This window comes from Uranotaenia lowii, chromosome 2, assembly GCF_029784155.1.
Source record: "Uranotaenia lowii strain MFRU-FL chromosome 2, ASM2978415v1, whole genome shotgun sequence".
Taxonomy (NCBI): Eukaryota; Metazoa; Arthropoda; class Insecta; order Diptera; family Culicidae; genus Uranotaenia; species Uranotaenia lowii.
In genome coordinates, this window is record NC_073692.1 from 311,209,276 (window position 1) to 311,224,275 (window position 15,000).

The window sequence follows — 15,000 nt, forward strand, 5'->3', positions numbered from 1 at the left end:
TTCAGATTTTTTAAACTGAGAATTTAGATTCAAAATTCTTAATTTAGAATTATCAATTTCGAATTCAAAATACGCAATTCAAACTCTTAATTCAATATTCAGGGTTAAGACTCAGAATTCAGCTTTAGCATTCAGGATTGAGATTTCAGATTAATTTTTACTCTTATGAGTAATTCATCCTTTTACTATATAAATGCCCTTCATATGAGATCCATATCAATAGCTAAAATTTGACGTTTCTTTAGCAAGCCAACCAATTCTCGCGTAGGGTGAGTTCCTATATTCTGAGTTGGTAATCAATAGTACAGTAAACGAGGGCATTTTTAAATCAAATAAATAAGGGATTGGTTGTGAATGTCCGGTGGAATGATGCCATGAGTTAAAGTCGAATTTCGTTGTCTGGTGCCATCATGAAATCCAAGATAGCGACTTCCGCTAAACTTTAAAATGTTCTAAAGGATTAAAAATCGCATGAAACCCTAATATATGGTTATTGGGCGAAAGAGCTTAAATAGAAAAAAATCGAATTATGTTATCTGACGCCATCTTGAAATCCAATATGGGGGCTTCAGCTGAACTTTAAAATGCTTTACAGCATTTTAAACTTAAGCGGATGCCGCCAATTTGACTTCTTGTTGTTGAGCCCTTCCACCCAATAAAGGGTGATACGGTCAAAATTTGGTCAATTTCAACTTGACATATTTCTTTCAATTTTGCATTTAAAAAACCTCTACACCCTTCATTTTGAAGGTGTGTGTGATTTTGGAATTCACTCTTCAGTTGTCAAAATGCCGTCCAAGGAAGAAGAGCAGCGTATCAAAATTTTGCTCGCGCATCGCGAAAATCCGAGCTACTCGCACGCAAAGCTGGAAAAATTGCTAAAAGTTGCCAAATCAACCGTTACAAATGTAATTAAAGTGTTTGGGGAACGTTTGTCGACAGCCAGGAAGTCTGGATCGGAGGGAAATCGAAAACCGGAAGCCGCTGAGACAATAAAGAGAGTTGCCGGTAGTTTCAAGCGAAACCCTAACCTCTCTCTACGGGATGCCGCAAATAAGCTGGGTGTATCGTCTACAACCGTGCATCGAGCCAAAAAACGAGCCGGACTATCGACTTACAAGAAGGTAGTGACTCCAAATCGCGATGATAAACAAAATACGACGGCCAAAGCGCGATCCCGCAGGCTGTACACGACGATGCTGACGAAGTTTGACTGCGTGGTAATGGACGACGAAACCTACGTCAAAGCCGACTTCAAGTAGTTTCCGGGACAGGAGTTTTATACGGTAAAAGGAAGGGGAAAGGTAGCAGATATTTTCAAGCACATGAAACTGTCAAAGTTCGCGAAGAAATATCTGGTTTGGCAAGCCAGGCTTGAAAAGCAGCATTTTCATAGCTTCCGGGACTGTCAACCAAGAAATTTACGTGAAAGAGTGTTTGAATGAACGTCTGCTGCCTTTCCTGAAGAAACACGGTTGTTCCGTACTGTTTTGGTCGGATTTGGCATCTTGCCATTACGGTAAAAAGGCCATGGAGTGGTACGCCGCTAACAACGTGCAGGTGGTTCCCAAGGACAAGAACCCTCCCAACACGCAAGAGCTCCGCCCAATTGAGAAATACTGGGCTATTGTCAAGCGGAACCTAAAGCCACTAACATAGTTGAAGAAGACTCAATTTAAATTTGAAATTCTACAAATGTACCGAAATCAGAAACTAGCACTTTTTTGACGAAAACTTTAAAGAATAAACTCGAGAATAAGTTTGGCACAATTTCGAAAAAAAGGACAAATAAATAAAGAAAGTCGTGACAAAACAATTGAAATATCCTTATAAAAAAGTGACAACACATTGATACAAGATTGAAAATAACTTTACAGTATGTTGACCGACTATTCAGAAGTTTAGAAAAAATAACGAAAGATTCAAGGTAATCACACAAAAAAGCGCAGAAATTTCACTAGAATAAACTTCTACGTAGAATATATTTTTGTTAATTCAAAACTAACTTAAAGAACATTTGCTAATAACAATGAATATCAAGCAGAATTTTAAAACAATCATAAAAAAATTAAAAGGTTTTATGAAGTTTTAGAATGCATTGAAAACTTTGACAAAAGCGACTAATTTTTTTTTAACATCTCAGAAGTTCCTCAGAATACTGTAGAAAATTCATGACCCAACCTGCAAAAAGGTGGAGATATAACTGAAATAGGTTTTGAAATCATCAACTGATACCAAGCTATCTTTTAAAGGATAATGTTTATACATATGCTAAATTTGAAGTAATAACTAGATTTTTTCGATTCGATTGAGTCACTTTTCACAAGTTCACTTCACATTGAATTCAACCAAAAACTTGATTAGCATGACAAATGTTACCTGCTATGCCATTTTTAAAAATTCTAATACTTTTTACCATTTTCCGATACAGCACTCGTTTTCATCATGATATTATGCATTTTTTGGAAGCTGTTTAGCAATTAAATGTAATGAGTATTACTTTTCATAATGCTTGTTGCTTTGCGAAGTTCACAGCATCGACTTTACGCAGGTGTGCTTTGTATTTAGCAATTATTTACACTAGGTTTACGGAAGAACAAATCCATTTTTGTTTAAATTCAATTTTTTCAACCAGAAAATGATCAAGTTTTAGCCATATTTCAAAGCAAAACAATCAACTTCCTTACTGGATCTGAGTCATTTATCCAATTTCGATCGTGTGAATTTTCCACAATCGAAAGGAAAAAAACTAATGTTAAACCTGATAAAACTTACTACGTGTCTTGAAACGAGTGACATAAAACGAAATTTTAAATAATAAGAAAAAAAATGTTAAAAAATTAGCTCAGTTGTAAAGTTATTATCGAAAAATGTGACTTTTGCGACCAAATTTCAAAATAAGTAACATCTGAGTGACCAGTCTAAAAAAAAGTGATCAACTTCTAGCTCTGATGGAATGAAATGATATTCTTGGTCTAGTTTGCATTCCAATTTCAAATAACAAAATAAATTTAACATATTTTCAATATCTTCTGTGAAAACGTTGATCCAAAGTTCAGAAATAATTGAACTCAAATATCAAGAACATACACCTAAAGAAAAATTGAACTAAATATGCCATGTGAGATCGATCGACTAAAAAACGGAAAATCCAAACTTAACAATAGAGTCTATTGATATTGAGATAAGTTGCTTACTTTTTATAATACTCTTAACAGGTCAGCAAACACAGCTGTGTTTGAACATCTTTATTTAGCTATAGGAAAGCGGGAAGTCATGCTATTTTAAAAGGTAAAAAGCAATTTTCGTTTTAATAAACTACACTAATAATTTACGGAAGTGATAGAAATAATTATGTTTGTGCTATTCGAATTACATGTATCCTGTTGCTTTTTTCATAGCTAATTTTTTTTGTGTTTCGACATTCAACTTATGTGCAAGATTCAATGAAAAATTCCAAACTTTTGCCGATTGCATCTTAAAAAATGTGTCTTTCTTGATCTATATAGTCACAATGCTATTTTTATTTAAAAAAAAAAGTCGTTTGATTTTTAAACAAACATGAATGTTTGAATGTAAACTTCTTTAATTATAATGATGAAATCTTAGCCTTAAAACAAATAAAAACTGACATACCCTTGAGGATTGGAGTGAACAACGTTCAGGGACTATGGAGCACCGGCTTCACCTGTTCTGTTTACACCCTATGGATGAGTTGGAAGCTTTTTCTGCAGTTCTCTGAGCGGAACTTAAGAATAAATCACATCCACATTGTTTTGCTTGTAAAACTGATTGACATACTTCCGATACCTTATCTTAAGCACGAATAACACGAGACTGATTACGATAACAGGATAAAGTTAAAATTTTGCACCAATTTTTGTTTGTCGTTTGTGTTATTCACCTGACGGAGAAAAAATAATGACTGTGAAGCAGCTTATTTGCACAATTACACGTATTCGACTTTCTTCACCTAGTCCAGCAAAAACCGACCATTAGAACAACCGGAAACGGTCACAGAACAGGATGCCAGTAAACACTCTCAAGAATCACCGCACAATTTCGCAAACACGGCCCGAAAACCTGCGGACAAAAACAAGAAATCTTCCGATGGCGTTATTCCGTTCCACGTCCGAGGATTGCTGGCTGGCTGGCTGGCAGATCAATCTTTTTGACATCATCGAAGGAATGCACAAAACAAACGGTACAAAATAGCGCATTGGACCAACACACGGTTGGTACGCGCGTACGAACACGTTGCATTGTAAATGTGTGAGTAAAAGGGGAGTTTGTTTACGTGACCCGGCTTTCGCGATTTGTTGCGAATAAGCGGGGAATGGGAGATTCACTGATGACAATTTCATGAGAATGGGTTCGGACGAAAACATCGTTCGGTTTTAACAAAATGACATCGCATTAGAAACAAATCGATTCCAGTTTAAGGATCTTCTCACCGGAGTAAAACGGAAATTCCGGTTTCCCCAGGGTTTGGTTTTTTTCCGGAGGAATGGAGCAACAGGTGGTGTTTAAGATATCGCTTGCGCCGGAAGACATCTTGGCCACCCGTTTGTTGTTGTGCCAGGTGGACGGCTGCCGGGAGCAGTTCACTAACGAGTCCCATCTACGAATGCATCTGACCCGAAGGCACCGAATCCACAGCGAAAACGGCGGAGGGTTGCAGACTCCCAAAAATGATGAACGACCCGTCGAGCACTATCATTGTCCGGTGGAATCATGTCTGTACGCGCTGCAATCGGGTGGCGAAAAGTACTTCCTGTCGTTCAAGAATCTGAAGCAACATTTTCTTAAGATGCATTCGGATAAGGTAAGAAAAAATTTTGTATGTTGACTGATTATTACCGTTATAAAACTCTCCTTTAAATTCCAGAATTTCTCATGTGATCGATGTAATGGCCAGAAATCATTTGCAACTGAGTCGCTTCTCAGAGCACATCAGTCTAACTGCGGAATTCAACATGTTTGTCAGGTGTGCCAACTGCCTTACGGTAGTCGAGAAGCACTTCTCACTCACGCAAAAAGAAAGGGCCACGACTACGAGAAAGTGCTGGCCGCTAAAACATCTAACAGTAAACGGAAGATGAAATCGACTTTCAAAATTGATAACTCCAAAATGTCGAAAATGAGCACTACAGTCGAAACTCAAACCGACCAAAACGTTGAAAACCTCAAAACGATCCGCAAATCTCGGACCACTCAAACCGAATTGCAGGACGAACATCTTTCGGGATTTTTCAGAAGTGAATGTTCAACTCAAACGTGCACCATCAATACCTTCACATCAACCACTGACAATTTTTGCCAAACAAACTTCGAACAGTTTGGTCAGTTCGAGGTACCTACTGATCTGATGTACCCGACTGGGACCACAGAACCTCCCACATCTGCCAGCAGCAATTGCGTTTGTACCGAAACGCAAACCGATCTCATTTACGATTCGATGTTCCCTAACGAGGACCGAACCGATCCGATGCTGTACTCGCACATGTACACCCAGACCTGTGATGATAACATATTCTCCGATCTCGCCCTAACCACCATCGAAACGCAAACCAACTGGGGAACGGAAGAGTTGGGCGAGTTTCTCGTTTCGGCGGAAACGCAAACCGGTACCCTGGCGTTTGGGAACACATCTTCGACTTCGACTACCGGAACGCAGCAGAGCAATCTTCCTCGGGGAGAAACGAACGGAGACAACAGTAGGGGTGCCTCGACTCAGACGCAAGCTTCCACCAGTATGGAGTTCCTGAATGCTATTAGCGCTGAAAGCAGCTCGATTCATACCCAAACCTCTTGATATTGTACCGACGAAAGTTACTATTATCGGTTGGATTTCTGATAGGGAATTGAACAGGTATTGTTACCGTTTTCTTCTCTCAATGGAAGAATGCCACAGTGTTGTAAATTTCTTGGCAAATTCATTTTCTTTTTGTAAACTTAAATAATTCTAGTCAGAATTCAAAGAGCTATTAGGAAATAACTGATAAAATACTTAATGAATTTGCACTAGGTGTTCGTTGTTAACTTCTCTCACACTGATCGTAGCTGTGCATCAAAAATATAGAACGTTCACACTCAAGAGCTTCGTCATCCATTGCCTAAAGCAAACCGAAACTGCTAATATGGGGCTGAATTTGAAATTGTTAACAGAAACCGAGAGAAACAGCATACAGACAAGATTTGTGGTGATACTCACTATGGACTAACTGTCGTTACCAAAAACCTTGATCTTGCTTTCAAGAACCTAGAATAAACAAGAACAACGTTAAAGATCTTCACACGTAGAATTGTAAGATTCCTTACGACAATAGTATCGCTCACCTATTGGACTGCTTCACTATATTAAATCCACTTCCTTTACAGAATTTATCTACGGAGGTATCACGGCTATACAGATAGAAATACCGACACCAAACGGTAAGCTCACGGTGAGTATAGGCACAGCGCATTTCCCCGGAGATAGCACCGACATACCCCAAACGATGGTTGTAGAATGTATGAGAAAACGCCGGACGCGAAACTAGCAATTTCTCAAAGGCTGCGTTCTGGAGAAGTACAGACGTGAACAATTGAGGTAAGTCCTTATTAGAGTTTCCTACATAAAACAACATTAAAATTTTCAATGAGGGAAACAAATTTACGAACATAACAGTCAACAAGTCCTCGATTTGACTTTTTGCACACCTCTGTTAGAATCACTGTCGCCTGATCACAAACATTTTAAGGAAAAAAACACAACCTGAAAGCCTTAAGCCTAGTCCACACTAGGAGACGGTTCGTCTCGAGACGGTCTCAGCGTCTCCCATTTTCATCGAGAGACACTGAGACCGTCTCAGGTTTCCAACAACAACAGACAACAAAGTTTGTCTCATAACAAAAATCGCAGTTCATGTTGTCTAGTGTGGACTAGGCTTTAAGACTTTTCAGATTAACATCCATTGTTTTAAAAATAATGGAGAAGATGTTTTTACACAAATGAATAAGATACCTGACGAGTACGTTAAATCGCTGTTTCCTAGCTTAAGTTAGCTAAACAATTTTTCGTTCACCTAAAAAAAGGCAAGTACGCTCAGCGGCTACGGCCTAACATATGTACCTTAACACTATTCTAGAGGCAAAGAATGAGAACTTGATTCTTTTCTAGACACTGCTGAAGAGACATTCAACAACCCATCACAAACCTACTCATCTCATATCATACTCAAAATCGTTATAGATGAAAAAAAAGGTCCAGACTTAGTCTAATATTTTCGCTAAATCATGAATTTCTTCAACCATGAATGTTCGGACAGTGCTCAATTGCTTCACTAGATTATTTTTGTATTATTTATTTTAAACATGATAAAGGATGTATTAATGTAGGATAACTGCAAAATACACAAATCACTTACACATGACGAGGTCAAACGGCAGCTTCTCCGCGGTTCTGCAGAATTTTCAATTCGATTTGTTGACGGGCGCGGTTTTATTCGTACTCTAGAACCTTCTTATGATAAAACAGGAGATAGCTGAAAACACAGAAGAAAAAAATTAAACAAGAACTGTTAATATCGCGCCCAACTTACCCCTCGCTATCCAGCACCTGCTTTAGTGTGGCAGTCGTTATGATGTGATCGTCGCACTTGACCCAGGTGTCCTTCTGGTGTCGAACGTAGGCCGTATAGTGGCCGGCATCCAGAGTTCCCACGTGGTTGATCACGGCGTACAGCGAGTATCGAAAGTCACTGGTGTCGTGGTGTTTAGCCGGGTCATTCTCACCGGTCTGGTTGGAAGTGGTAGCGCTGCCGTGCTTCCGATCCACCGATTTCGACGATTTTGATGAGGACGACGACGAGGTGGACCCTGAGGTTGATTGTTCAGACTTTTTCTTGGACATAAATGGAGCCATATCTAGCTCCGCCGGGAATGAGATAAAAGTGGAGATCTTTTTGTCAATCTGAAAAAAACAAAGGATTACTGAATTTTTAATGAAAATATCTACTTTGAAAAACTTCTCACCAGACTAGAATGCTCGAAACGTTTCAAATGGAAGCTGGCAACGATTGGAAGTGTGCGCATCGACAGCTGTTTGGTCGATTCCTGGTAGCTTTTGCAGCTGGAACACTTAATTTTAGCACTGGAACCCAGATGCTCGGCTCGCGTGAATCGCTCCAGACAGTCGATCAACGATTTCGGTGGCCCTCCGTAGCCCTGGTTCTGAGCCTCACCCAAATCCAGGGAGATATCCCAGAACGGATCGATTGTGGTGGACACGCCATTGCACGCTTGGCACACAACATCCGACTGCAACCCGCCGGTAAAGATTTGATCGATGATGCAGTTGCACTGGGTCGGATTATTGTCCGGAGGCGGTGGAGGCAGTTGCTGTTGTTTGGATTTTTCCGCTGCTGCTGCAGCTGCCGCGGCCATTTCGTTCATCGAAATCTTGCAGTGACGATGCAACACGTCTAGCGTAGCAATGAAGAACTCATGCGCATCCTGTTGCTCGTAGCCGGCCAGATGACGGGCGTGGTTCCAGATCAGATGTAACAAACGGTGCAGCGAGAGTGGCCCTCTTTCGCCGGAATAGAATTCCTGTAACAAAATATATCCGCTTTAAAAGACTCCAAAAACAAAGGGACATTTTTCATCTGGCCTACCTGAAAAAGTCGAGAAACTTCGCACACCAAACACTTGGCAGCGGTTTTCGCAGTACACTCGTGCCTTTCCGAGAGAAAATAATCTCGTAACAAGGGAGTGTGTATCAGTGCCTGAACAATGCAGTTCATGAAACACGTTGATCCGAGATTCAACAGCCCTCGTAGACCGATGCTGGTGAAGGAACTTACGTGACGCCGTTTCGGATTCTTCAGCAGCAGCTCTATTTCGAGCCTGGTCGGGGACCACGGACGCCACGATAGACTTTTGTTCATGGTTCTGGCCTCCTTCCTCAAATGTCTTTCGGCAATAGCTTGACATTCGCTGTCGTAAATGAAGTCCTTGCACTGATAGCAGTACAACATACCATAGCACAGTTCTAAAACTATGTAGTGCTTGTTTTGCTTGCAGTGATCACCAATGTGAGCACCCTTGCAGCCAAAATAAATGCAATGTAGGCAGGAATAGAGCTGCGGACCGGATCCGCCACATTTATAGCACAGACAGGATAAGGCCTTCCGCCGTCTGGCTTCCTTGTTGATGCAAACGCTGAAGCACGCATGGACCACACTGAACGACTCCAAGCCGTATTCCTTCACGAAACTGGCGAAATGGGCACAGCCATGCTGTTCGGACATCCTGATTAGTTGTCAACACCTTACTTTGTGCTATGAACCAAATCGATGAACACTTCCGGCGTCAGTCTTGTAATACAACTTCAGTTTTAAAACCTCGAAAAACTAAACAATACTAAACCGGTTGAACATTTCCCGTTGAAAATGTTCCGAACACCCTCAAAAGAATAATTAATACTTTGTTTAGCGCAAAACTGCCGACCGGATTTCGTTTTACGGTTCCAAGTTTGATTCATCCAAACCGCAGTCCCGCAAACCGATATTGATGGAGAAAATCCAGCAATAATAAACGGCCAGGTGGATTTTCTTTTGTTTCAGCAGCGACTGACGTTCATCCAGGTGTGAAGAACGAAGCGATCACAACAGAATGAAAATTTGGAACAAAAAAACATCGCAAACACTGAATCAAATCATCTTTTTCTTGTGAAAAGCGGAATGTCGTTCGTCTGTTTTATCCGGGTATAGCTTTGGATAATGTGCCGAACATGACCTACCTGAACATGACAGCTGTTGAACACTAAATACGATATTTAAACTGATAGTCTCAGCTCTGTCGAAGCAATCCACTCTATTAGCTGCAGTTTTCGTTTATGAGCAGAGGCAACCTAGTTCTCCACGAGTTTCGGCCTAACTGCTGTCATTGTGTTCGCTTATCAATTCAGAAGTCCATCAGTTTTGTCCGAGTTTTGAACCTATTTATTTATTTATTTGCATCGTCCCGGGTGACAATTTTTACCGTATTCGTATTCACCATTCGATAGTGTTGAACCGTTCCGGTCAAAAAATCAAGTTGGTTATGCGTGAAATCGACAATGCTGTCATTTTTAGTCGTTGGCGCGTGAGGTGACAAGTGTCTCGTCTCGTCTAGCTTTTAGACTCACCTCATGTCACTTGATGTCCGCAACAAACGAAGCGCAGAGATTGCATCTGACCAACACCTTGCCCTTGGTGAGATACGACTGAGAGTCGCGCGTGTCCAGCGGCGAGAGGAGAAAATCGGATATCGATACGACGTCCGCCGGTTGGAGAATCCAGAGGTGAAAGGAGCATACGTTGAACAGCTTGAATCCCGAGCCTCTGAACTGCCGACAGACGGAACAGTCGAAGAACAGTGATGTAGAATCAAGAATGCCTTTATGACGACGAGCCATGGTACTCTTGATAAATTTCGTAGAAGAAGAAGTGATCGATGATCGGAGAAAGACGAAAGTCGGAATTGAGCAGGCATGTACCGGGTCAGCCAAAACAGCCGCCCGCCTACGATATGCGGAGCTGGAAAAGGCAGTTAAAAGAGCTTGTAGACGAGACAAGAGAGCCTAGACAAACTCCCTAGCCAAAGAGGGAGAAAGAGCCGCCTCCATTGGAGATATCCGATTACTATAAGATATTTCTCGCTGCCTTAGTGGTGCAAGGACTAATTCAAGAATGTCGCTGGAAGACCGAGCAGGGTAGCTGCTGACAGATCAACTCAAGCGTTGGACTGAGCATTTTGAACAACTTTTCCGAGACACAAATAGCGATGCCCAACAGAACCCGCAGCTCGAAGCGCCAACAGTAAGTAGCATTAATGGCGTCAACTCGGAAGCGCCCTCGCTGGCTGAAATAGAAGCGGCAATGAAATACCACAAAACGCCTGGTTGCATTCCTACTGAAATGCTCAAAGCCGACCCTGCCCTGTCAGCACAAATGTTGCACCGTCTTTTTGCTGACATTTTGGGATACTGCAACATTCCCGGTCGACTGGATGCAGGGTCCTTGTTAAGGTCCCGAAGAAAGGAGGCTTGACCGAGTGTGGTAACTGGCGAGGCATAACTTTGATCTGTAAAACTCTCAAAGTACTCTGCAAAGCGATCCTGCTACGAATCATAATGGAACAAATCAATGAATTCATGGACTCTCTTCTGCTGGTGTTCGTTGATTTCGAAAAAGCATTTGACCGACTGAACCACGAAAACATATGAGCTGCTGTAAGACGACGAGGGGTCCCAGAGAAACTACGAGGCATTTTCGTGCAAAGTCTTGCACGACGGTGTCTTGTCCGAACCAATCCCGGTAACTGCTGGAGTGAGACAAGGATGTATTTTATCACCGCTGCTTTTTCTCATCATGACTGGATCGATTGACTATAAAAAGAGGAGGAGTGTTGTGGAATCCTTCGACAATGCAGCAACTGAACGACCTTGACCTGACAGACGATATTGTTTTGCTCGCCCGAAGACAACAAGACATGCAGAGCAAACTCGACGACCTCACCGAAAGCTCCAAGGCAGCAGGTCTCAAAGTTAATGTTGGAAAGACCAAGTCGATGATGATCAACACAGGAAATCCCTCCAGTTTCATGGACATCGTTTCGTCAGCTGGGCAACAGGTTGAGAAAGTGGAGTGCTTCCAGTATCTTGGTAGCCAGATAACGCCTGATGGGGGTACCAGAAAAGACATCGAAACCCGGATCAGAAAAGCCCGATTTGCGTTTGCAACTCTCCAAAACATCTGGCGGTCACGCCAGATCTCTCTACGAACGAAAATTCAAGTTATTGTGAATCGCTGCCTGCGGAACATCAGTGGCCTGGCAATTGGATCTCAAACGTGAAACTTCATCGCCAGTGTCATCAAAGTCGCTGGACATCGAGATTCGGTAACGTAAGTGAAGATGGATTGGGCACACGCTGCGAAGAGATGAAAACGAGATTTGCAGAGAGGCGCTTGACTGGATCCAGATGGGTATCGAAGAAGAGGCAGGCCCAGAAGCTCGTAGCGGCGTAGTTTAGCCGCTGAAATCCGCACAATTGACGATGAGAACCTGGACTGGCAGCAAGTGAAGACGCTGGCTCCGGATCGCCAGCAGTGGAGATCTTTTATCTTAGCCCTATGCGTCGTTCAATCGGCGCCGGACCCTTAGATTTTTAGATTATTTCATGTCATTCTGTGACTTTTGATTTTAATCTGCAAATGACAAAGATGCTAAAGCGACTATAATCGAAAAAAATCTCACTATGGAACGAGTACGATGGACTTTCCTCACGATTTCACCTAGCTTAGCAAGCTACCACCCCAACTTTTCTTTCGGAATTACAACCCAAGCGAAATAGTATTACTATTTTTCATTAATTATTGTTTAATATTAATCATAATGACAAAAAACGAAAGTTGTTCATAAAATCGACAGGCTTCTACTTGTTCCGCGCTTTGACATGTCCGAAATACATGATCATTTCTATATCATATCTTAATGTTTGAGTTGAGTGTGAGTGTATCGGTTTCCCTCTACATAAAACTAGATTCTCGGATGTGACGAACTGTGGCTGTGTCCTTGCTGGGGACATATTTTCTCTAAGGTGATAGCTTACAAGAAGTTGTTGCAAGGATTTCTTTGTAACCATCAAAATATTCGAACGTGCAAAATTTATTACTAGCGTGAAGTTAATCTTTTTCTAACTTTTATCTGAAGCTCCATATAAGCAAAAATGGTAGATATTTCACAATTAATGATTGAATGTTTCTGAAGTTCAACTACTGCAGTACATTGAGTTAGTCCTACACAAACATACATTCTCGGTCCACCGTTGATGTTTCTCTTCTGGATTGGCACCGAACATAAAACAAAATCGTGCACTTTTGAACAACTTTCAAGCTCAATGCAAATATGGCCACCGAGACGTGGTCGGATATATGTGCCCTGATGCCTGATCAACTACAGCAGTGCCGATTGGCAGCAAAACAACACGGACAGCTGGCTATCGTCGGAATTCCGTCACGAGAGGGGCGCTGCCTGGGAACCACTGGTCACCTGAGTCGCAGAAGTAGTCGGTGCCGATGTTGTTGCCATGGTGGAGGAGGCCGAGTGCTTTGCTGCCGGATTAGCTTTCATGGTACCGGTATTCGAAACGGAACTAACGGTGGCTGTGCTCGTCGATTCTTGCTCGCCTTTGGTCATCGATGGGGTCGCGTTTGTTGTCGATGTTTGCGTTGGTGCTTTAGATGTTGAGGCAGTCACCGATGTATCCTCGGTTTGTGTAGACTTGTTATCGACCATTATTTTCTGTCCATTGGAACCATACTTCTGAGATATCTCCAAGAGTTCACGTAGACCCTAAAAAATATAAGTATATAATCAAATGGTACAAGGAAGAGAAATTTCCCAAATGATACTTTATTCTCCGTCATCAATTTGCTGAGAAATTCTTGCTCCTGATAGAACTTTTCTTCATCGATCTGCGACGCCCGCTGCATCACGGCAGCCATCTCCTGAATCTTTTGCGTCTGTTGCCGTATCATCTCGTCCTTCCGTTCAGCATTCTGTTGATGTTTGTTGAACGCTTCTACAAAATTGATTTTGGTGTTGAGAATCTTAGCCTGTGTATGTTCCCGGTATTTGCTCATGATGTGCTCCAGTGCGTGCTGATGGTCTTCCAGGGCGGCCTTCAGCAAACGATTTTCCTGTTGAATCTCCCGAATCTGTGGGTTCTCCTCGTGAATGATGGTGATCAACTGATTGTTGGACCGTTCACGAGCCAGTTTGTTTAGAATGTCGATATCGTCCTGGAACTGTCGCATCGATTCGATTTGTTTGTTCACCGATTCCGACTCCAGTAACAGCGAGTCACCAAGCGCTTCTCGATCCTTGAGCCGGTTTGCCACCCGCCTGGCATCTAGGATCATCTGTTCAAGCGTAACCTCCATGATGCTGTCGTTGGCTGATCAAAAATCTACGAAGAATGCAATGGTTTGGTGAGCTAATTAGATCCCATCCTCTTTTTTTCATAATGGGTTATCGAGATTGGCTTCCAAGACAGTAAACGTGATACTCTTTGGTAAATTTGTTGCTGTCTTTAATCTAGACGTTTGCTTACTTTTTGACAATTGCTTAGGACGGATTACTGACTAGGACCGGTAATCTGTACTAAGCGACGGTTTAAAATTGTTAAAAAAAGAAGCAATCATCACAATCATTGTCAGCAAACAACCTGTGAGTATCGCGTTTATACTCTTAGCAGCAAAAAATTTACCTCTGACTATCGCGTTAACATTTTTTTCTATAACGTACACAGGAGAACTTATATCAAAGTCTTTTTCATTTTTTTTTAAATTTTCTTCAACGATTTGTTGAAAATATGGAACTGGGTTGGAGCTTCTGTTTATAAAAATATGAAAGCGGATCGCGACTTCTGCTTGTTCATGATTGTGGAATATAAAATCTGCTCATTGAATGAAAATAACAAAGCGAAATGAGACTGCTGATTATCGAAAACGATAGCCGATTAAGCTGAGACTTAAGACTTCAGTTGGTCCTTATAGGCAAAGTCATGTTAAGGAGACAAATAATAAAAAAACGATTTAAGCTCATTGTAAATGCGAATAATTTTTGCTTGTTGGAAAAAGTGATTGCAGATTGATACTTCTGCTTGTACAAATGTGGAAGCTGATTGAGATTTCTGCTCACCGTAAATATTGAGACGGATTAAGAGCTGCTTGTTAAAAATGTAAATAACTACTTGTGTAACTACTACAAAGCGACTTTTTTTGCTTTTTGAAAAAGTGAAAGCCAATTGTGATGTTTGCTTATTGTGGATTGAAACTTATACTAGATGAAAACGTTAAAACAGAATGAGACTTCTACTTATTGAAAATGTAATGTAGGATTGGAAATTAGCTTTAGCAAAAAAAAAAGCACAAAGCAGACTACTGCTTGTTGAAAACGTGAAAGCGAATT

The 15,000-nt window shown here is 41.4% G+C and overlaps 3 protein-coding genes across 4 annotated transcripts in view; 1 reads left to right on the forward strand and 2 right to left on the reverse strand.

Annotated features, from left to right (window-relative positions):
• Nucleotides 1-4,387: 4,387 nt before the first annotated feature.
• LOC129746825 (uncharacterized) lies at nucleotides 4,388-6,097 on the forward strand. 2 transcript variants are annotated; one of them, XR_008737380.1, is made up of 3 exons: nucleotides 4,388-4,825; nucleotides 4,889-5,872; nucleotides 6,029-6,097. XR_008737380.1 is itself a non-coding variant. In XM_055740712.1 (2 exons), the coding sequence occupies exons 1-2, from the start codon at nucleotides 4,508-4,510 to the stop codon at nucleotides 5,813-5,815; spliced, it is 1,245 nt and encodes a 414-aa protein (XP_055596687.1). In that variant the 5' UTR covers nucleotides 4,388-4,507; the 3' UTR covers nucleotides 5,816-6,097. The 2 variants fall into 2 exon arrangements, 1 of the variants encoding a protein (XP_055596687.1); XM_055740712.1 differs by having other exon boundaries at nucleotides 4,889-6,097.
• Nucleotides 6,098-7,349: 1,252 nt separating this feature from the next.
• Nucleotides 7,350-9,759, reverse strand: LOC129747553 (ubiquitin carboxyl-terminal hydrolase nonstop). Its single transcript, XM_055741831.1, has 4 exons — nucleotides 8,658-9,759; nucleotides 8,017-8,592; nucleotides 7,584-7,954; nucleotides 7,350-7,526 (listed from the first exon to the last, which is right to left on the reverse strand). Exons 1-4 carry the CDS (start codon nucleotides 9,291-9,293, stop codon nucleotides 7,484-7,486), a joined length of 1,626 nt encoding a protein of 541 aa, XP_055597806.1. The 5' UTR covers nucleotides 9,294-9,759; the 3' UTR covers nucleotides 7,350-7,483.
• A 2,617-nt stretch (nucleotides 9,760-12,376) lies between these two features.
• LOC129747554 (FGFR1 oncogene partner 2 homolog) overlaps nucleotides 12,377-15,000 on the reverse strand; it is a 3,960-nt gene continuing 1,336 nt past the window's right edge. The window contains exons 2-3 of the mRNA XM_055741832.1: nucleotides 13,440-13,996; nucleotides 12,377-13,380 (exon numbers count right to left, since the gene is read on the reverse strand). Coding sequence (XP_055597807.1) covers nucleotides 13,042-13,380; nucleotides 13,440-13,970 — 870 coding nt within the window. The 5' untranslated portion in view covers nucleotides 13,971-13,996 and the 3' untranslated portion in view covers nucleotides 12,377-13,041. The remainder of the gene's footprint in view (nucleotides 13,381-13,439; nucleotides 13,997-15,000) is intronic.

Coding starts and splice junctions, on each gene's coding strand:
- LOC129746825 (XM_055740712.1), top strand. CDS start 4,508: ATGGAGCAACAGGTGGTGTTTAAGATATCGCTTGCGCCGGAAGACATC. Junction 4,826..4,888: donor TTAAGATGCATTCGGATAAG/GTAAGAAAAAAT, acceptor TTTAAATTCCAG/AATTTCTCATGTGATCGATG.
- LOC129747553 (XM_055741831.1), bottom strand. CDS start 9,293: ATGTCCGAACAGCATGGCTGTGCCCATTTCGCCAGTTTCGTGAAGGAA. Junction 7,955..8,016: donor GTTTCGAGCATTCTAGTCTG/GTGAGAAGTTTT, acceptor TGTTTTTTTCAG/ATTGACAAAAAGATCTCCAC. Junction 7,527..7,583: donor CAGGTGCTGGATAGCGAGGG/GTAAGTTGGGCG, acceptor CTGTGTTTTCAG/CTATCTCCTGTTTTATCATA.